The sequence below is a fragment of the Nyctereutes procyonoides genome, unplaced genomic scaffold (assembly GCF_905146905.1).
Source record: "Nyctereutes procyonoides isolate TBG_1078 unplaced genomic scaffold, NYPRO_anot_genome, whole genome shotgun sequence".
In the NCBI taxonomy this organism is placed as follows: Eukaryota; Metazoa; Chordata; class Mammalia; order Carnivora; family Canidae; genus Nyctereutes; species Nyctereutes procyonoides.
This window is the reverse complement of record NW_026575040.1, coordinates 22,705,962-22,727,249: the sequence shown is the minus strand read 5'-3', so window position 1 is coordinate 22,727,249 and position 21,288 is coordinate 22,705,962. Positions and strand designations below refer to the sequence as shown.

At 42.2% G+C, this 21,288-nt stretch overlaps 1 protein-coding gene across 1 annotated transcript in view; it reads right to left on the bottom strand.

The window, feature by feature from the left end:
- MYO5C (myosin VC) overlaps positions 1–21,288 on the bottom strand; it is a 97,134-nt gene that overhangs the window by 3,313 nt on the left and 72,533 nt on the right. Inside the window, exons 33-40 of the mRNA XM_055320192.1 lie at positions 20,202–20,289; positions 17,059–17,157; positions 15,642–15,796; positions 14,032–14,121; positions 11,308–11,458; positions 10,118–10,400; positions 559–733; positions 83–163 (exon numbers count right to left, since the gene is read on the bottom strand). Coding sequence (XP_055176167.1) covers positions 83–163; positions 559–733; positions 10,118–10,400; positions 11,308–11,458; positions 14,032–14,121; positions 15,642–15,796; positions 17,059–17,157; positions 20,202–20,289 — 1,122 coding nt within the window. The remainder of the gene's footprint in view (positions 1–82; positions 164–558; positions 734–10,117; positions 10,401–11,307; positions 11,459–14,031; positions 14,122–15,641; positions 15,797–17,058; positions 17,158–20,201; positions 20,290–21,288) is intronic.

Genomic DNA, 21,288 nt, shown 5'->3' with positions numbered 1-21,288 from the left:
GACACTTAGCTGATTGAGCCATTCAGGTGTCCTCTTAATTTCTTATATGGAAAACTAAAAGGCACATACTTAAGGATCTCACCTGTACTTTGCGAACAAAGGATGGAGTCACTCTTTTCTCGAAGTCGTCTATAGGTGTGTATGAATTAAGGATCTTTATGATCTGTGAACAGCACATAAGATGGTGTTGACCATGAAAAATCACAAGCCTGTCCATGAAATAATGATTCGGATGGTTTGGGAACTATTGGGAGCCACATGTAGTTTTTTGATACAGTAATTTGGCTTTAGGAACCATGTACTCTAACCTCTTTCCTTCCCCCCATTCCTTCCCCTCATATATAGATATCTGTGAGTTCAGTGGGCAGGAAATGTATCATATGCATTTTCCTGTTTTTAAGTCCTAAGTTAATATTAAATAAATGCTTATTAGATAAGAAGGTGGTTCATGGGAGATATGTGTGCGCCCCAAAGAGCACACAGAGATTCAGACACATCCTATGGCTGGCTAAGCTAGAGAGGGCAAAGATCAGGGACACACTTAACCAGCCTGGTCACCTGCACAGCAGACAGTGAGGTGCAGCGTTCATAGATCTCCTTGGCATCGCTGTCTGTGATCTTCTTGACCTGAAGCAACCAGGCTGCCTGAGAGAGGGGTTCCAAAGTTTCCTTGGCCAAGCTGTTCTGCAAATTCTTATCCTTAAGCCATTCTTCTAAGTAGCTGATATTGCACCTGGAGTAAAAGCCAGAGAAACAGACAACAGTGGGTGACCCATTGAGATCTGTCCACTTCAGGAGAGGGTGCCCAATACCCCAGTGTGTCCTAAGAGGGTACCTGGGTTCACTGAGAACCTTAGGACCATGGTCCAGCAGTTTCTTCATTTGTAACACCAGGAGGTTGGACCAGATGATTAGCTCTCATGATCCATGGTTTTAAGGATCTTGATGGTCTGGGGTGAGGGGTCATACCAGATAATAAACTTGGGGGAAAATCTGAGTAAAAAGTAGTGACTGCAATCATTTATAAAGTGATCTATTAAAATACCCTTAATAATAGATTTGAAAATCTACTTAAGGAAAATAAAATACACTTAATAATAGATTTCAAAATCTACTTAAGGAAAAAATCATAGTGATATTTAAAGACTTAATATTGGTGTAAAAAACTGTTTTCCTAAATTGACAGAAAATTTCCAATTGATAGAAGGCTTTCATTCAGTCCACTGGGGTTTTCATTCTTGTGTCTGTCACTAATTATCATAAGTTTACAAGTTAAGAAGCATGGTTTTAGTTCCACCAATTTACTTGTGTGAGCTCGGAAAGTTACTGAACCTCTCTGGGTGAATGAGAGTGTTGAGAACCCTCATACGTTGCTAGTGGGAATGTAAAATGGTAGAGCTGCTAATGATAACAGTTGGCAGTTCCTCAAAACATAAAACATAGAACTGCGACATGACCCAGCAATTCCACTTTTAGGTAGATACTTAAGAGAACTGAAAGCATGTCCACACAATGTTTCACTACTCAAAAATCAGTAGTGAAATGTTCATTGTGCCATTACTCATAATTGCCAAAAAATGAAAACAACCCAAAATGTTCACCAACTGATGGATATACAAATGTGGTATGTCCATACAGTGGGACATTTATTCAGCAATAAGAAGGAATAAGGTATTGATACATGCTACCACGTGGATGGACTGTGAAAACATTATGCTAAGTGAAGAAGCCAGTCACAAAAGACAACACATTTTATGATTCCATTTATAAAAGTGTCCAGAACAGGCAAACCTATAGAGAAAGAAAATATATTTGTGGTTGCCTCGCCTGAGGGAGAGGGGACGGGGGAAGTGAGATGTGGTAGGGGGTAAAAATACCGCTAATGGATTTAAGGTTTCTTTTTGCAGTGATAGAAATGTTTTAAAAGTACATTATGGCGATGTTTGCACAACTCTGTAAATATACCAAAACCCAATGAACTGTACAGATATAGTTTACAGAATTAATAAACTGTACAGCATGTAAATTATCTATCAATGAAGCTGCTTTTAAAAATTGAGTGTTGGGGGCACCTGGCTGGCTCAGTTGAAGGAGCATGCAATTCTTGATCTTGGAGTCATGGGTTCAAGCCCCACATTGGGTATAGAGATAAATAAATAAACTTTAAAAAATTAAGTGTTGAACCAAGTGATCTCTAAGGTGATTTCCAGCTCTGGCCTTCTAAATTAGCACTCCCTATGTGGGTCTTCTCTTTGATTATAACACTGGGACACTAATTCTGAATTGATATATTCCACAGGGATGTAAGGAATGTGAGATACCATATCTTCCATTGGTTTCCTCCCTTTTTTACATTGTCAGTTTTGTCCCACTATTTTGGATTCCTATTATGATAGATTCCTATTGGGCCTCCCATCTTATCCCTTCTAATCCATCCTATTTAAACCTGCCATAGTCCTTCCTTAAACTGGATGTTGAGCATGTTAATTGTCCCACTCAAAAATCAGTAGTGAAATATAATCTAGTAACTCCATTCCTGGGTATTTACTCAAAGACAATGAAAACACTAATTCAAAAACCTATATACACCCCTATGTTTATTGTAGCATTATTTTTAATAGTCAAGATATGGAAGCAACCCAGGTGTCCATCTATAGATGAATGGATAAAGAAGGTGTAGTGTAGCTATACAATGGAATATTACTCAGCCATAAAAAAGAATGAGATCTTGCCATTTGCAATAACATGGATTGACCTAGAAGGTATAATGCTAAGTGAAATAAGTTAGTTGAAGAATATCATATGATTTCACTCACATGTGGAATTTGAGAAACAGAACAAAGGAAAAAAGAAACAAAAAAACACAGATTCTTAAGTACAGAGAACAAACTAGTGGTTGTCAGGGGGGAGGTGGGTGGAAGGATGAATGAAATAGATACAGGATGAATAGATACAGATACACTTATCCTGATGACGACTGAGTAGTGTATAGAATTGTTGGATCATTATTTTGTATACCTGAAACTAATATAACACTGTATGTTGATTATACTTAAATTAAAAAAAAAAGTGGAGAGGGCAGCCCTGGTGGCCCACCAGTTTAGTGCCACCTTCAGTCCAGGGTGTGATCCTGGAGATCCAGGATCGAGTTCCACATTGGGCTCCCTGCCTGGAGCCTGCTTCTCCCTCTGCCTGTGTCTCTGCCTCTCTCTTTCTCTCTCTGTGTCTCTCATGAATAAATAAATAAAAATCTTCAAAAAAAAAAAAAAGGTGGAGAAATCAGTGGTGGAGTTCCAGTTCTTGGTAAGAACATACTCTACTTTGCCCCTCCCGTTGAATGCAGCTATTAAAGCTTACTAAAATGCCTGAAGCAGCTATTTGAGGACTCTGAAAAGTAAATAGGACAAGGTAGATTGGGGAAGAAGACCAGAATTTGAGGTATTGCCAAATGGATAGTGAGTTTACTAGCTTTTTCTGTCCACTATTCATTAGTCTGACCTCAAAGGAGCTGAAACTCAGCAGCTGGTGCTGATGGCAATAAAGATCTCCAGTAGGAGCCCTCTAGATCTGGGTTGAGGGACTGAAAAGAGGGGTCTTACTGCTCTTAAGAGAGGGCAGAAATCCTCTTTTTTTTCTTTTTTCTACTTTTTCTTTTTTGTGTTTAAGCCCCAAACAATTTCATTGTGGTCACAGGGTCCAGTAAGGACCTCAAATTCTGAGGCAGGAAAACCTTCTCCAAATGGAGCAACTGTAGTTCAAGAGAATGGGGGTGAATCCCCACCGTTCTATTTCACCACCATTTAGCCCCAGATGAAGACATTTGCAGGAAGTTCACCACGTAGTTGGTTAAATAAATTCCCAGTTTTCTGGAGGACCAAAATGGGGATTCCCAGGGATCTGGAAAGTATCAGGGGTGTTTTGGAGATGGAGGAGCTTGGTAAAGTAATCCCTTAAAGTTGGTCAAGAACTCCTTAGTGCACACCTGGGTCCATGCATGAATCTGACCCTCAACAGCTCACATAGACTTTGAGGAATAAACAATGGGAGAGATCACCATCCAAGTTTCAGCTGACCATGAGGTGTCACACATGAGACAGAACCAAATAGCATAACAAAGCCTTTGAAAACTGACATGAGAATGACAAGCCACTAAGGATGGTCAGAACTTGCAGCTTGAACTCAAATGGATTATCTGATAAAAAATAGCAACATTCTCCATAAGGCTGAAAGACCCAAAGTCTCATAGTATAATATTAAAAGTGTCCAGGATACAATTCAAAATTACTTGGCATATGAAGAACCAGGAAAATCTCAATTTGCGTCATACAAGACAATCAATAGATATCAGCTCTGAGATGACACAGAGTTGGAATTATCTGATAAAGACTTTAAAGAAGCTATCATAAAAATGCTCCAAAAAATAAAGACAAACTATCTTGAAATAAATGTAAAGATAGTCTCAGGTGAGAAAAAAATGATATAAAGAAAAACCAAACAAAAACTTTAGAAGTGAAAAATCCAATAACAAAAATAAAGAACTCTCTTAGTGGGCTCAACAGCAGGATAGAGATGCCAGAGTAAACGGTCAAGAGAGATGATTCAATCTAAAGACAGAGGGGGAAAAAAACTTAATAAAATAAACAGAACTTTATGGACTCACTGAACAATAATGAAGATTTAACATTTGTGTTATTGACATTCCAGGGGAAAGGAGAAATTGTGGCACAGACAAAATATTTGAAGAAATGACTGAAAAGTTCCCAGATTTAGTGAGATGTATGAACCTACAGATTCAAAAAGCTCAGGGAATCTCAAATAGGTCATACCCAAAGAAATCCATGCCCAAACACATCCTAATTAAACTGTGGAAAATCAAAGACAAAAAAAAATCATGAAAGCAATCGGAGAAAAATCATGCATTACTTGTAAAGAAACAATAATTCAAATAACCTGACATTTCTCATCAGAAACCATGGAAAATGTTTCATGTCTTTAAAGTGATGACAAAACTGAATGTCAATCCAGAATTCTATATCACAAAATATACTTCAGGAATGAAAATGAAATGAAGATATTTTCAGATGAAAGAAAACTAAGTATTGCCAGTGAACCTGCTGTATAAGGACTCCTGAAAGAATTTCTTCAGGCAGAAGATACCTTCCTGACACCAAAATGAGATTCTGAGGAAAAAAATAAGACTTGGAATATTAGGAATGAAGGAGTAACAGACATGGTAAATATGTGGGTAAATATAATAGTTCTTCAAATGAGCGTCTTAAAATATATTAGATTATTTAAATGAAAATTACAACATTATCTAGCAGAATTTTTGATGTCTCTAGATACAATACATAAGACAACTATAATGTAAAGGGAAAAAGGGGCCTATGTGATGGTAAGCTTCCTACATTCCACTTGATACGGTTAAGATAATGATTCTAATATAGAATAAGGGGCACCTGGGTAGCTCAGTCAATTAAGCATCTGCCTCTTGATTTCAGCTCAGGTTTTGATCTCAGGGTGGTGAGTTCAAGTGCCATGTTGGGCACAGAGCCTAACTTAAAAATAACTAAATAAATAGACTTAAAACTTAAGTATATATATAGTGTAATCCTACAAAATACTTTAAAAATACAAAGATATATAGTAAAAACACAGTATATAAATTTTTTTAGAGAGGGGAAGGGGCAGAGGGAAAGAGAGAGAGTATCTTAAGCAGGTTCCACATCCAGCGCAGAGCCTGTCATGGGGCTCCATCTCACAACACTGAGATCATGACCAGACAAAATCCAGAGTTTGACACTTAACTTTTGACTGAGCCACCTGGGCACCCCGAGAGTAGATAAATTTAAAAGGGGTACCAAAAATGTTCAAAGAACTCAAAAGAAGGCAGAGAAAGGAGAACAGAGAAATAAAAACCAGAAGAGGCAAGTAGAAAATAATAAAATGGTAGACTTATATCTAAACATATCAATAATTACATTAAGTTAAAATGGGCTAAACACCCCAATTGAGAAGTACAGATTGTCAGACTGGCTTAAAAAACCCCCAAACCAAAACAAGACCCTGATATATGCTGCCTCTAAGAAAGTCACTTCATATATGATACAGGTAGGTTAAAAGTAAAAAGATGAGAAAAGATACACTATGAAAACACTAATCAAAAGAAAAAGTAGGCTTTCAGATAAAGTAGACTTCAGAGGAGAGAAGATTACCATTAGAGGGATAAAGGAGGACTCTGTATAACGTTAGGATGGTCAACTCACCAAGAAGACATAACGATTCTTCTTTTTTTCAAGATTTTATTTATGTATTCATGAGAGACCCAGAGAGAGAGGCAGAGAATGGACAGAGAGAAAAGCAGGCTCCCTGCAGGGAGCCCGATATGGGACTCGAACCCTGCACCCGGGATTATGCTCTGAGCCGAAGGCAGACACCTAACCACTGAGCCACCCAGGCATCCCAGATATAACGATTCTTAATGTGTATGCACCTAACAACAGAGCCTCAAAATATATGGAGCAAAAACTGACAGACTGAAAGAACATATGATTCAAAATTACAGTTGGAGACTTCTACTCTTCTCAGTAGTCAACAGAATTAATACACAGAAAATCAAGGGTATAGCAGGAATGAAAGATACCATCAACACCCATCAACCATGGGTCTAATTGACATTTATAGAACATTCCACCCAATGGCAGCAGAATATACCTTTCAACTGCACGTGGAATATTCACAAAAACAGACCATATTCTGGGTCATAAAAGCAAATCTTCATAAATTTAAAAAGAATTAAAATCATACAAAGTTTTTTTTTAATGTAAAAATATTTAGAAGTTTTTATTTAACAAATAAACCTGAGAAAGTCTCAGGCAAAGTGGGATGGTTGGTGACTCTGGTGTCTTAATCTATGGTACATTTTCAACCTCTGTGCACCTTGAGATGTTTTTTTTATTATGATAAAGACACACATAAAATTTACCATCTTAACCATTTTTAAGTGTATGGTACAAGTTTTAACTGTATGTACCACATTACGCAACAGAACTCTTTCATCTTGTAGACTTAAACTCTATATCCATAGAACAACACCTCCCCTTTCCCCTCTCTCTTCAGTCCTGGGCAAAAACCATTCTACCTTCTGTTTCCAAGAGTGTGACTAACAGAATACATTCCTTGAACATATGGAATGAAACTAAAAGTCAGTAACAGAAAGGCAGCAAGAAAGTCTCTGAATACTTGGATATGAAACCATATACTTCTGAATGATCCACAGGTCAAAGAGTAAGACTCCAAGGAAGTTATAAATTATTTTCAATTCAACAAAAAAGAAAATACAGCATCTCAAAAATGGTGGGATAAAGTTAGTGCTTGGAGAGAAATTTATAGCATTAAATGCTTATGTTAGAAAAGAGAGTTCTCAGAGTCAATAACCAATGCTTCTACCTGAAGAAACTAGAAAAAGAGCAAAATAAGTCCAAAGTAAGCAGAAGGAATGAAATAATACAGTATTGGAAATCAATTAAAAATTTTAAAATAGAGAAAAATCAGGGAAAGCAAAAACTGGTTATTTGAAAGGATCAGTAAAATTGATAAACCTCTAGCAAGATGGATCAAGATAAAAAGAGAAGACACAGATTACCAATATAGGAATGTAAGTGGGGGGATATCACTGAAAATTCTGCAGAAAGTAAAATAATAAGAAAATATCATTAATAGTTCTACACACAGAAACTCAACAACTTAGATGAAGTGCACTGATCCCTTAAAAAAAACTCATCTAAGATGAGATATGTAACCTGAATAGTCCTATGACTATTAAAGAAATTGAATTCCAAGTTTAGCTTGGAAAAAATCCAATCTGTGGTGGCTATGCTATGACTGCTGAGAGACTAGAGTGCGCCTTGCTCACGCTGGCATTCCACTTTTTCTTTGGAACCCCCCTGGCATTCCATTCAACTCCATCAGTTTTCCTTCACTGAGGCTTGTGCTCATTCCTCCAAGTCTGCATCTCCTAAAATTCTATCTGTCCTTTCAGGCCCAAATCAATGCCTTTCATGTTCTTCTCCAGTTCCCTTAGTCCAGCAAGCAGTGTTATATCCTTGGGTCACCTTATTCTGGTTCCTGACAGAACTGTCACCCTATGGGGGCTTTTATCAAAGATCACTGGGCAAAACAGCTGCAGCAAAACTTGCTGTAAAAATGCTACTGCAGGGATCCCTGGGTGGCGCAGCGGTTTAGCGCCTGCCTTTGGCCCAGGGCGCGATCCTGGAGACCCAGGATCGAATCCCACGTGGGGCTCCCAGTGTATGGAGCCTGCTTCTCCCTCTGCCTATGTCTCTGCCTCTCTCTCTCTCACTGTGTGCCTATCATAAATAAATAAAACAAACAAAAAAAAATTTAAAAAAAAATGCTACTGCAGAGACTGTGGGATAAAGTTCTCCATGAAATCTTATTTTTAGGGATCCCTGGGTGGCTCAGTGGTTTAGCGCTGCCTTCAGCCCAAGGTATGATCCTGGAGTCCCGGGATCGAGTCCCACATCGGGCTCACTGCATGGAGCCTGCTTCTCCCTCCGCCTGTGTCTCTGCCTCTCTCTCTCTCTCTGTCTCTCATGAATAAATAAATAAATAAATAAATAAGTAAATAAATCTTTTTTAAAAATCTTATTTTTATAATTCATGATTAGGGACGAAAAAGTAATTAGGAAAATCTTTATCTCTTTCTTCCCTGGGAATACCTGGCTCACCAGACTCAACGAGACCAGGTTGCTGGCAATGTCTGGCATTCTGTCCTGCCAGCCAGAAAGCCCAGAAATGGTTTTCAAGCTACTCTGTCCAGTGTTTATGATTTTTTCCCCTTTGGTCTTGATTTCCTACTTGTATTCATGTCTTATTATTTCATGGCTTGTGTTTCATTGTAAAGCCACCTCAAATCCTTATGGGCCTTGCTTATGGCAGGAGCTTAATAAATATCTGAGTGAACAAATCTCTGTCAAATGCATGTGCTACTCAGAGCAACACACTGTAAGGGGATTACTTCTCGGATGACCACTTTCAATTGGTGAAAGAAGAAAGCGCTGAGCACCTATGGGGACAGATGTGGCTTATCCCCTGGGCAGCTGTCACAGGACCTAGAGGCGTGTGTCCTGCTCATGACCATCCTCCCTTGTGGAGACCCACAGAAGGAATGAGAATTGCCTTATAGTCAAGGCTCAAATGGCACATTGAGGTTTACAGGTTTACTTTGAATAGGGTTGAATCCTACCTCAGAGGCCTACAGGGCTTTCTGCTTTGAGCTTGTGAAATAAATAAAACCCTTTCCTTTCTCAAGGACGAGAAAAAGATCGACAAAGGCCAGCCCTTCAGAATACTCCTTCTTATCTGAAAACCACAACTTGGTGTCCTGGGATTCGCCAGCCTGGTGGTGGGGGTGTCCAACTCCAAACTTCATTAATGCTAAAACGGTTTAATGGATGCCTCGTTTATCTCTTGGCTTAAGGTACTTTGCCATCTCCCCTTACATCACTGTCATCAACATGACCTCAGCTTCTCATGCCACACGCAGGTATCAAATCCCTGTTCAAATTACCAAAATCTTAAATATCTGGTCTATTCCTAGTCACGTGGCAGCGTTAACCCTTAGGATAGCTCAGGGCTTGTGTTTCCTCAACCAAGAGATCAAGAAAAGTTGACACACTCCAAAAGTGTGGCTCATCATGTCCTCGGGACATTGGTCCTGCTGCTCCCCAAGCAAACCTCTGCTTGATCCAGACAGAGCTTCCTACTACAGCGGGAGGGGGGCGCCCCACTCAGCTCCCCCACCTTGCCTTTGCCCGCCTCGTTTCCCCTTGCCTGGAACGTCCTTCTCCCAGTTAAATCGCTCAGTGCACAGCTCTCGGGCTTAACTTGTCCACGACGACATCGACGATTGCTCTTCTCTGCAGCACCTGTTGGCGACTTCATCGTCCTGGCCCGAGAGGCCTCTCGCCCCGCACCCTCGAGCGCGGCCCGGCGCAGGGGCTCAGCGTGCGGCCCTGGAGGTCAAGAGCATTCTTCCCCGCGGCCCCCCCCCCCCCCCCCCCCCCCCCCGGCCTGAGCGGATTCTGGGCCTTACCTGATCTGCATCCCTTTCCTGCAGGAGCACATGTCCTTGCGCAGGAAGAGGCTGTTCAGGGTGACTGCCCCGATCAAGAAGAAGAGCTGCTTCACCGCCTGCCGCACCAGCTCGGGGTCCAGGCCGTTCTGGCACATGGTGCTGTAGAAGTAGCTCAGCTGCTGCAGGACGGAGGTCATGGTGTAGGCATCCGTGTCGTCTATGCTAGACGAGCGCTTCCGGAAGCCTGTGGGCTTCAGGCCAGAAATGCCCTGCAGGCTCTCGTACTCCAGCATGCCGGGCACTAACACAGGAAGACACAAGCATTTCTTGCACACACAGTGGAGACAACCAGAGGACATTTTCCATTGCTCTCTTGGATCTTTTCCAAGGTGGGACATTTTCCGTGAGGGTTAGCAGGGGCCTCGGCTGTGACAGGGAGAGAGGATCCAGGACTGGGGAGCTTGTGGGGCAGGAGGTGGCTGGAGGGCAGGGCTGCTTAGGACAGGGCAGCAGCTCTGCTTGGAGGCTTGGAGCGCCTCTTCTTTCAACTTCACAGGAAAGGGAGCAGGTTAACATCATAACTCATGGTCTGGGACCATTTAAAGCCTGAAGTACTTAAACTTCAGAAAATTGAAGAAAGTATACAAGAATTTGAGGGGGGACTTTAAGATTTCAAACACACTTAGTCATGACCTAAGATTAGCTACATAAGTAGTAGCAGGTCTCACCAGTCTTTCCCTTCAGGGTGAATCAGCCTTACAGGTAGGAAACTATGAATCATGTACTTTTTTCTAAAAAAGATTTTATTTATTTATTCATGAGAGACAGAGAGAGGCAGAGACACAGGCAGAAGGAGAAGCAGGCCCCCCGCCCCCTCCCCGCAAGGAGCCTGATGCAGGACTCAATCCCGGATCCCAGGGTCACGCCCTGAGCCAAAGGCAGATGCTCAACCACTGAGCCACCCAGGCATCCCTATGAACCATGTACTTTTATAAAGCAGTCATTTCAAGCAGTTAAAAAGAATTAAAAAGTAGACATTCACACAATTAAGTTTTTCTGGTTTTAAGATTATATTCTTTGTAAACATTCCTTATACTGGATTTACTTTCTTTTTTTATTTATTTTTTTATTTTTTATTTTTTTGAACTTACTTTCTTAAGGTCTCAGTGCTACCGTAAATATTTTTTGGTCATCTATTCTTTTCTTACCTATTATTGGCTGAATGTTGTTTTCCATTACAACAATGAACCGATGATATATTCGTATAGCCACATCACTAAGAATCTGTCTGTATTCTGAAAGGTCAAAGTTGTTCAAGCAATTCTTATTCTGATTTGGACTATTGAGCTTCATGAATTCCTGAAAGTAATGTGAGCATATAAATATTAGAATGATATAGACATGTAGGAAATTAAAATACTATCTCTACTAATGATGTTCTAATCAGCTCTTATACTTTAAAGCCTAATGTCTCAAATGAATTCTGCATGTTGGTGGTGCCACCTCTTTTCTATAAGTAACTGTCACTGTACTCCCTCCTCACCCTACAAATATGTGCCCCCAGCACCTACAGAATACAGTGGAAGATAACTCCCATGGAAGCTCATCAAAAAACCTACAAAGCACCTACAGAAACAAAGAGCTGTAAGAGGTCAGTTGGTGCAATGCATGAGATTCATGACTTAATGATTACAGAACATTGATCAATCTGAAATTTTTAAAAATGTGTGTTATGGACTAAATGTTCGTGACGCTCCCAAATTCATATGTTGGAGCCCTCACCTCCAGTGCAGCTGTATTTGGAGAAGGGGCCTGTAATAAAGTAATTCAGATCAAAAGAGGTTCTAAGTGTGAAGCCCTAATCTGTCAGGTTTAGTGTCCGTTTATTAAGAGATACAGAGTCCGGAAGAAAACTCTCACCAGGAACCAGCCATGCTGGCACCCTGGTCTCAGACTTCAGGCCTCTAGAACTGTGAGAAAATAAATTTCTGTAGTTTAAAAGCTTTGTAGTCTGTGATATTTCATTATAACAGCCCAATCAGACTAATATAGTAGGTTCAACATGTTCAAAGAGATAAAAGAAAAAGAGAGCATTAAGAAGAGCATGTAATGATAAGAGGCAGAGGTGAAAAAGCACCATTGAAATATAAGTGAAAAATATAGTAATTGAAAAAAAAAAACATGCAGACTGGGAAAAGTACATGGTGGGGGGCGCAAAGAAAACATCAACAAATAAATGGTATTGAATAATATCCTCTTCCATTAATGTCTCACACATACCAGTTTGTCTTAAATGGACTGGGCTGTGCCCCCTGCTTCTTTTGGTATTCCTTTTAGTCAAACGTTGGATTTTCTTTACTTATTTCTCCTTTTGTTCTATAGTACTAGTAGAGTTACTTCTGTATTTAGTTTTACTTTTCCTTTATTGGGACAATTGGCTAGCCACCCGGAAGAAGATATGAAATCATTATCTCACACATCATGGGATAAATAATCACACCAATTCTGGATAGATAAAAACATAATTGTGAGCTCTAAATTTGAATTATACAGGTTCAGAAGAAAGTAAGAGAACAAGTTCATGGTCTCAGGGCAGGGAAGAATTTCCTGAACAAGACACTAAAACACACATCATAAATGAATAGGATTGATACACCACAGTTCAGAAATTGTGTACAACAGACCCCATAAAGAAAATTATAAGACAAGCCACAGTTTATCCGTGATATGTAAATATCTCCTATGAATCAATAAGAAAAAAAAAGTCAAGGGATGCCTGGGTGGCTCAGCAGTTGAGCACCTTGCTTTTGGCTCAGGGTGTGATCCTGAGGTCCAGGATCAAGTCCTGCATTGCACTCCTTGTGGGGAGCCTGCTTCTCCCTCTGCCTGTGTCTCTGTCTCTCTCTGTCTCTCATGAATAAATAAATAAAATCTTTAAAAAAAATAGCTTCTAAAAAAATGGAGAACTGATGTCAGTAGGCAATTTGAACAGAAACCCAAATGATCAGTGAGCACATGGAGTGATTCCTTTTTTTTTTTTAAGATTTATTTATTTTAGAGAAAGTGTGTGTGTGTGTGTGTGTGTGTGTGTGTGTGTGAATGAGCAGGGTTAAGGGCAGAGAGAGAGACAGAGAATCTCCAGCAGACTCCCTGCTGATCACGGAGCCCTATGTAGGCTCAATCTCTTGACCCTGAGATCATGACCTGAGTAGATGCTTCTGATGCTCAACCAACTGAGCCACGTATGTGCCCCTACATGGAATGATTCCTGATCTCATTAGTGATCAGATAATTGCAATTTAAGTCAACACAGTACCATTTTATAGCAATGAGATTGGTAAATAATTAGATGACTTCAATATCAAGTGTTGATGAAGGTATGACGCTGGAAACTTCCTGTACTGCTGGTGGGACCATTAACGGTACAAACATTTGGGAGGGCAGGGAAAATCCCAGAAGCCACTTTGTTATTTCAGGTCAATGACATTTTGTTCTGTGGGTATTTGAAGAGGGAGGATTCCTTTATGATGCTAGCCCCTTGGGAGCAGAGTCAGAATGGCAAAGGATATACAGATTGTGGAGGAATGATTGGAATCCTGCAGAGAGAAGAGCTCTGAAGAACCAAAGGCAGATGCTTAACTGACTGAGACACCCAGGCTCCCCTACCTCACTGATTTAAAACTCAAGGGAGACTGAGGCCTAGTATCATGCCCACGGTCCAGGCCTCTTTCTGTAAGTCTTCTGACTATGACTTCTGTCCAACCAGTGATGTGAAGTTGGCCTCCTGGCTAAGAAGGAAACCAGGAAGCCCTCTGGAGCAGAGGCTGCCCCTGGAGCCAGGCATGTCCCCACTCCCTGTGGTGAGCTCTGGCTCACAAGGAAGTTCTAGACCAGCAGTCAGCACAGAACACAGAGCAGGCAAATGTCCGTACCTCTTCTCCACTGTACTGCCTCAGGCAGTTGAGAAAATGACATGTATTGGAAAGCCAAAAAGATAGCATCTCAAAGTCTTCTAAATTTTCCTTAAAAAAAGAAAAAAAAAAAGATAGAGTTGGATTTGATGACTACTGGTACCTTTGAGCCAAAAACAGATGTATCTTACCTGTTTGGGTTAGCTGGTGGCTTTTGACCAAAGTGAATTCTTTTATTCACCAAAGGTTTTATTACGTATATAGTGTAACAATGAGCTCTTACATTTATTTAGCAGGATCTGGTTTGCAAAGTATTTCTGTAGAGGTTATGTCACCTATTATGAAACTTGAGGCAGGCACTGCGGGAATGCCTGGTAAAGATGAGCCCAGAGTTCACATTGTGACCAGGAGGAATGTCACTGATAACATGATATCCAGGGGACATGATGAAACAGGTGGCTGAGCACCTGTACATGGGTTATACCAGAGCTCAGAGGGTGGAAAGACACTGGCGAGAGAGGGCAGCTGAGAAAGTCTCCTGAGAAGGGGGGAGAATGCTGTCCTTGAAGGAAAGAGGTGCAGAGACAAGAGCTCGGAATCCAGGACTCCACCGGGGAGAACAGCCCTGCTTGTGGGGCTGCAGGAAGAGGAACAGAGAAGGTAGAGGCCTGGTGGTCAGAGGTAAGGGGAAAACTGGCAAAGTCCTGGGGCTTGAGGAACGCAGCAGGAGAGTTTCAAAGAAGCGTGCCTAATGCTTCAGTCCATTAGAGGAGGACAAAAATTAAGGAAAAAACCTTGGATTTAGCAGGAGGAATGTCTGGTTATCTTTCTGTGGAGTGACAGGGGTGGAAGCCAGATGGCAGGACCCGGTGGAGCCTGCCAGAGTAAGCAAACCCCCTGGCAGTTGGGGCACGGGGTAGGGTCGGAAAGGCAGAGAGACTACACGATATGTGGGGGCTGCTTTAGTGTGCTGTGTGCTGGAGTGGGGAGGGTCAGGTCCCGGACCCCCACAAAGGCAGAGGGCAGGGAGTCACTGGGGAAGCCAGGATGGGAGATGGTGGTGGGAAAGGATTTATACTCCGCACGCTGTGCATCGTTTACTTTCTAAATATTTATACGTTCCAGAGCAGCAAGATGAGGCAAACGCTGTGTGCCTGTGGCCTGGGGCACAATGCGCGCATGCCCTAAGGAAACCCATCTTATGAAATTATGGGCAGGGAAAACATCAATTTCTGCGGGCCCTTTCCAAAGGCACTCTGGTGGCTCTCATGAAAATAGCTACCAGAAAACACTCAACACCAGACAAATGTTAATTTTCTACTCCTGACGAATAATGAATCCTCATGGCCCAGCATCTCACACCCTGAAGGGGTAGGAGCAATGGGGGTGGTGGCTACCAGGTTGTGGTCTTCAAGGTAAGGCTCTGAGTTCTGTTGGCCTATCTGTAGCCTTGGGAATCCCTAACCAAACTTGTTTCTTCCAAACAGCTTGGCTTCTTTGACTGAGTGGGCCTGAGACTAGTCTGAGGTATCTCGTGCTTCACCGAAGACCAGAGGTGCGCCAAGGATGAATCCTTAAGGGGTTCTGAAAGCAACCAAAATACCGAGGGCCAGTGTCAAAGGCATTCCTACCTTAACCACCTGCTTGATGCCGTTGATGGCGCTGTTCATAAGGGACTTGAGCATGCCGGCGTCGTTGAGGGAGTCTGCGTAGCGCACACACATGAACAGGATGTGAGCTGGCAGTCCCGGGATCATGTTCACCACCACACCACGAGGCTTCAGGTCTGGTACAGAAAGGGTTGATGAGGACGACAGCTCATCGTGAGCTCTCCCCATAAGGAGCCTCTGACCATAGGACAGGGCTTATTTGCTTTCCTGTCCTGATGCACACCTGAATGCCTAGGGATGCCTTTACTCTTTCAGGAATTTAGTCTAGCTCTTCCTGGCAAAAATATGCCGGCACCATGTGATCCTCTCACTTCTCATTTGTACAGTACTTTGTCTTTTTTTAAAAGGTTGAATTTTAGTTGGAGTTCGTGCTTCTCCCTAGCATGGAGACCCTGGATTTCAGACCTCCAATGTAAGGGAGAAACCCCAAGTCCATGCACCTGACTCCAGCCTCTATGATGAGGGATATGATCTCAGTGATCACATGCACCCGCCTTGAATCAGGAAAACAGACACATTAATAGTCCTGCAGAGGAGGCCTCACTGGCCTCAAGGAGAAGAGAATGGCAGGGGGAGGAGGGGTAAACTTCATAGAATGGACTAAGGTAAGCAAACCTCCCCACAGCTGCATAAACCAGGGGGATGGAGATTCCCCATGGGTGTGCACCAGTGAGGGTAGAAAGGACAGGGTACAGGTGCTCATGTGCTCTGGAGGGGGTCACTTAGAAGAAGAGGAAGTTAGGCTCCACATTGCTTTGCTGCTTTAAGATCTTGAGACCAGCTGATAGAAAGGCAGCTTTTCTCTCTGCCACTGGAAAACCATGTGATTTTCATGGTACAGTCTAGTAAGATTGGCTCTGAGACCACCAACCATTGTGTGTATACTAGAACATCCCTGTAGGAGTGGCTGGGAAGCCCCCATCAAATTGCCTGCAAATAAAATTCTCAACAGAAGTCAAATGGAACAAGGAGTCACAGTTACTTCCACCATAACTCCTGTGCTAAGACACAAAAATGACAGGATGTGTCTCCTATCTGGGTTCTATGATCAGACTCTGGAAGGGGTTAGGGCAGCACTTAACTGAGGGCAATTCTGGCTCCCTTGGGATGTTTGCCATGTCTGGAGATGGTTTTTATTGTCATGACTAGAGGTTGTTACTGGTTTCTAGAGGGTAGAAGTCAAGGATGCTACTTAATATCCTACAGTGCATAGCCGCCACCCCCCCTCCCCCCCAACAACGAATGATCTGGTCACTAGTGCTGAGGTTGAGAAGATCTGGGCTAGGAGAAGCAGCAGTGGAGGAAGAGAAGCTACTGCCCCACTCAGGACGGTAGCAACGACTGACAGACAAACATTCAGAGTTCCGGGTCTCACTACCAAGAATGAGGTTTTGAATGAGCTTCTCCTCATCTTCTGTCTTGTATTCCAGCATTCCAAGGTACTCCTTAGGTCCTGAGGACAAGTGCACATCATTGCCTGTAGGCAGAGGCAAAAAATCAGCTAAATTCACAGAAACAGCTTTCATAGGCTTTATAATGAGACTATGCTGTCTTCCCACCCCATTCCAGCTGGCTGGCACATGAACGCTTGTGGCTTTCAGGTATATGGAAACTTTATTAATCCTGAAGAATTCCTCTGGTAGTGATTCATATTTGCGAGTATATCAATGAGTAAAGCTGCTGCCAAAAAGGTGAAGTTATCCTTGAAGGGATCCTGATGAGTGCTGGTGTGAATCCAGCACAGTGTGGAGAAAGCAAGCCAAGATACTGCTTCTGTTTTCACGATACTGATGCCACAGTCAAGGAAACAAGATTATGAAACAGTTGGTGAGATAAGTACTAAACTGCAGGATCCTAAGGGGGCCGTATTAGTTTCCTACGTGCTTTAACAAGTTACCACAAACTTGGTGACTTATGATACCACAGATTTTCCCATCTTACAGTGCAGGAGCTCAGAAGACTGAAGTGGATCTCATATGAAGGACTGAAATCAAAGTGTCAGTAGAGCTCGAGTTCTTCTGGAAGCTCTAGGGAAGAATCGTTTCTTGCCTTTTTCAGCTTCCAGAGGCTGCCCAAATCCCCTGGCTTGTGGCCACATCACTCTGACCTCTGCTTCTATCACCATGGCCCCCCTCTGCTTCTGTTGTCACATCGCCTTCTTTCATGCTGGCACTCCTGCCACTCTTTATAAGGTCCCTTATGATTGTACTGGGTCTACCTAATAAGCCTGGGTAATCTCCTCCATCGCAAGATCCTTAATTTAATCACATTGGTAAAATCTCCTTTGCCGTATAAGTGCTGGGGATTGGGATGTGGACATCTTTGGGTGGGCCAGAGTCTGCCCTCTCGTCGCCAAAGATTCATGTCCACTCTGAGATGAGATGTAATGACAGAAACAGAGGTTAGGAGTCAAAGATTTTTTTTTATAGAGATTTTTATTTATTCATGAGAGACACACAGAGAGAGGCAGAGACATAGGCAGAGGGAGAAGCAGGCTCCATGCAGGGACCCCGATGTGGGACTCGATCCTGGGACTCTGGGATCATGCCCTGAGCCAAACGCAGACGCTCAACCACTGAGCCACCCAGGCATCCCAAGAGTCAGAAAGATTTTGAAGATGTTATACTGTTGAGCTGGAAGAGAGAGGAAGGGACGCATAAGCCAAGAAATGTGGGTGGGCTCTAGAAGCTGGAAAGATAAGTGAAAAGACTCTCCCCAAAAGCCTGCAGAAGGAACACAGCCCTGCTGACATACTGATTTTTAACTCCATGAAAACCGTATTGGACTTCTGGCCTCCAGAACTGTAAGATAACAAATCTGTGTTGTGTTAAGCACTAATTTTATGCTGATTTGTTACAGCAGCCATAAGAAATTAATACAGGAGCTGTAAGAATTCACACAGAAGTGGCTGGAACTCTTAACAAATCAAGGAGGCAGCACGGTAGTTGGGCCGAGAAGGGTGAGTAGGGTCTGGTGGGTGAAAAAGAAGGTGGCACAGGTAGCGAGTTAACAGAACTTCCTTATTACTCTATAAGAATTTCTCCTGCTTAAAAAAAAAAATTCTCCTGCTAACATACTAGCTCTTTTCTCTTGGAGACTAATAAAGGTAGAAGGTCAACCATTTTACTAAGCAATACTGTTTATGGTAAGCATGATGTCTGATTGGTACCCTGCATCTGGACCTGGATGAACAACAAATAAAGCAGACACATCTGATAAGGACATTACAGTTTGGGTATTCTTGAATGTGGTGACTTGTATCTGGGCTTGTTTCTTGCAGGGACTCTGGAAGTGAACGACACCTACGGAGAGTTCAAAAGATGTTGGCTTCCTACCAAGAGTCATGTGGCTGAGCCTGGAAGCAGATGCTACAGCCCACTAAGCCCTGAGGTGACTGTGTCCCTACTGACGACTTGATGGTGCTCAGAGAACCACACAGCTAAGTTGCTCCCACATTCTTGACTCTCAGAATCTGTGTGTTGCTAAGCATGCATTGTTTTAAGTTGCTAAATTTCAAGATAGTTTGTTATATGACAATAGATAACTAATATAGGAAGGGAAGCTGATGTATTCCACTTTAGACACGTGGGGTTGGAAGAGGTAATAGAAAGGCAAAGAAAGTATTTTGGAGGCAAAAAGGAGCCAGGACTCCGGAAAAGAGGTGAGAGGTGGGAGGTAGATTTTGGAAGTCTGTGTGTTGAGATGGTGGTTCATCCATCCATTCCAATGGGGACACTTATGGGGGCTTGGGAAGGACAGACATGGTCCTTGCCCTCATGAGGCAGACTGACATTTATCATTAATTATTGAAGGAGAAGGATCCTCATGTTGGTGGTGGATATTTTGAGATTGAAGTGAGAGTGGAATAAATACCAATAAAGGAGCTCTTCAAAGAAATGAATGCAGAAAAAGGAGCAGTTGGAGGTACAGCCTTAGTGATCCAGATTGGGAGGAAGAGGAAGCAATATGCAATAAGAATCAAGAGCATAGAAGAGAGAAGTCAGCTAAGTTCACTGATTCAGTAACAGCCGGGGGAAAGAAAGTCATGGGGTCCTTTCCTTAGGAGCTCACGAGGGCATTCAAAGTGTGAAGTTCAGTCCATGTTCAGGACTACTGTCTATCTTCTTAGATCTCTTCTCTCTTCTAATAGAAATGGAGATATTGATCCTATGTAACTGGGAGAGGAAGAGACTTTCAAAGCAGTTATATTTGAAACTTGTTCACAGTTTCATTTTTAAAAGGAGAGAGTTAATCACAGAAGAGATTAAAAGTATTCATTACAGGGCATCCCTTAAGATGACATGAGTGCATCTGGAATTATCTGAGGGCTGGTGAGTTATCCTCTGGCCAAAGGATCTTTCCATTAGCCCATCACTGAGCCCCAACCCATCCCCCACATCCCCCAGTTGAGAATTATTCCTTTGAGTTTCAGAGCCTCTGGGCCACATCAGGAAACAAACAATGCATGCTAACCTTAGCCAACAGTTCAAAAGGTAGGAAAGAGAATGTTATTTTTCCTACCCTTTTCAATCGTCTTGGTTAGAGTCTTGACTTGATCTTGTAGCTTCTTGATCACTCTGTCCTTCATGTCTAACTCTTCTTCAAGATCCTACAGATTCAAAACAAACAAAGACATTAGCTTAGAAGCATCAATCTGTGTTTTGGTAACAGCTTTATTAAGCTATAATTCATATACCATGCAATTCACTCGTTTGAAGTGTACACTCAGTGCTTTTCTAAAGTCAGCTATATGGTGGCAACCATCACCATCATCTAATTCTGGAACACTTTTGTCACACCAGAAAGAAACCTGTAACATTTCCCTAGTCCCCTCCTGTCCTTGATAATCACCAATCTACTTTCTGACCCTTTATTATTTGCTTCTTCTGGACACTGACCATAAGGGAAATCATACAATATGTGGCCTTTTGGGTCTGGCTTCTTTCACTTAGCATAATGTTTTCAAGGCTCATCAGTTTCAAGCATGCATCAGGACTTCATTCCTTGTTGTGACTGAATAATATCCTACTGTATGGATATGCAATATTGATCTTGATCTATTTTTCCCTTAAAGTAATGCCTGTCAGAGAGAATTGAAAAATATGAATGTGTGAAAATGGTTCTCTGGATATCAGAAGCTTGAGGCAGAGAAACTTCAGAGATTTGGGTCCTGGTTTTGCATTTCCTTCATGATAAAGAGGTGGCCCTGCCCATACTAAATTTGGCTCAAGAACCAGCAGAGTCCTGGATGCCTACAAATATTTCTTAGAAAGGGTAGAGTGTTTAGGTTCTTTCTGAATTCCAAGGGCTTTGACCCAGAAAGGATTCAGGCTTCTCATCCCACAGTGTCCCACGTACAGCCACTATAGCCACGGGCTCTCTGGGGACTCTTGGTGCCAAGGGAGACTGTGCTGTTTCCACTCTTTGGCCACCTCTCCTCTGCTACAATTCTGGGTCTCTGGCTAAACATGTTAGGAACTTCAGTTTCTTCCCTTTTGTCTCAGTCCATCCTAAAATACATCTAAAAATAAAAGTTACCAGTCAACAAGAACCTGGAGGAAACCACTGTTCACATTTTGATTTCATTCCTTTCTTTCTTTTCTAATCT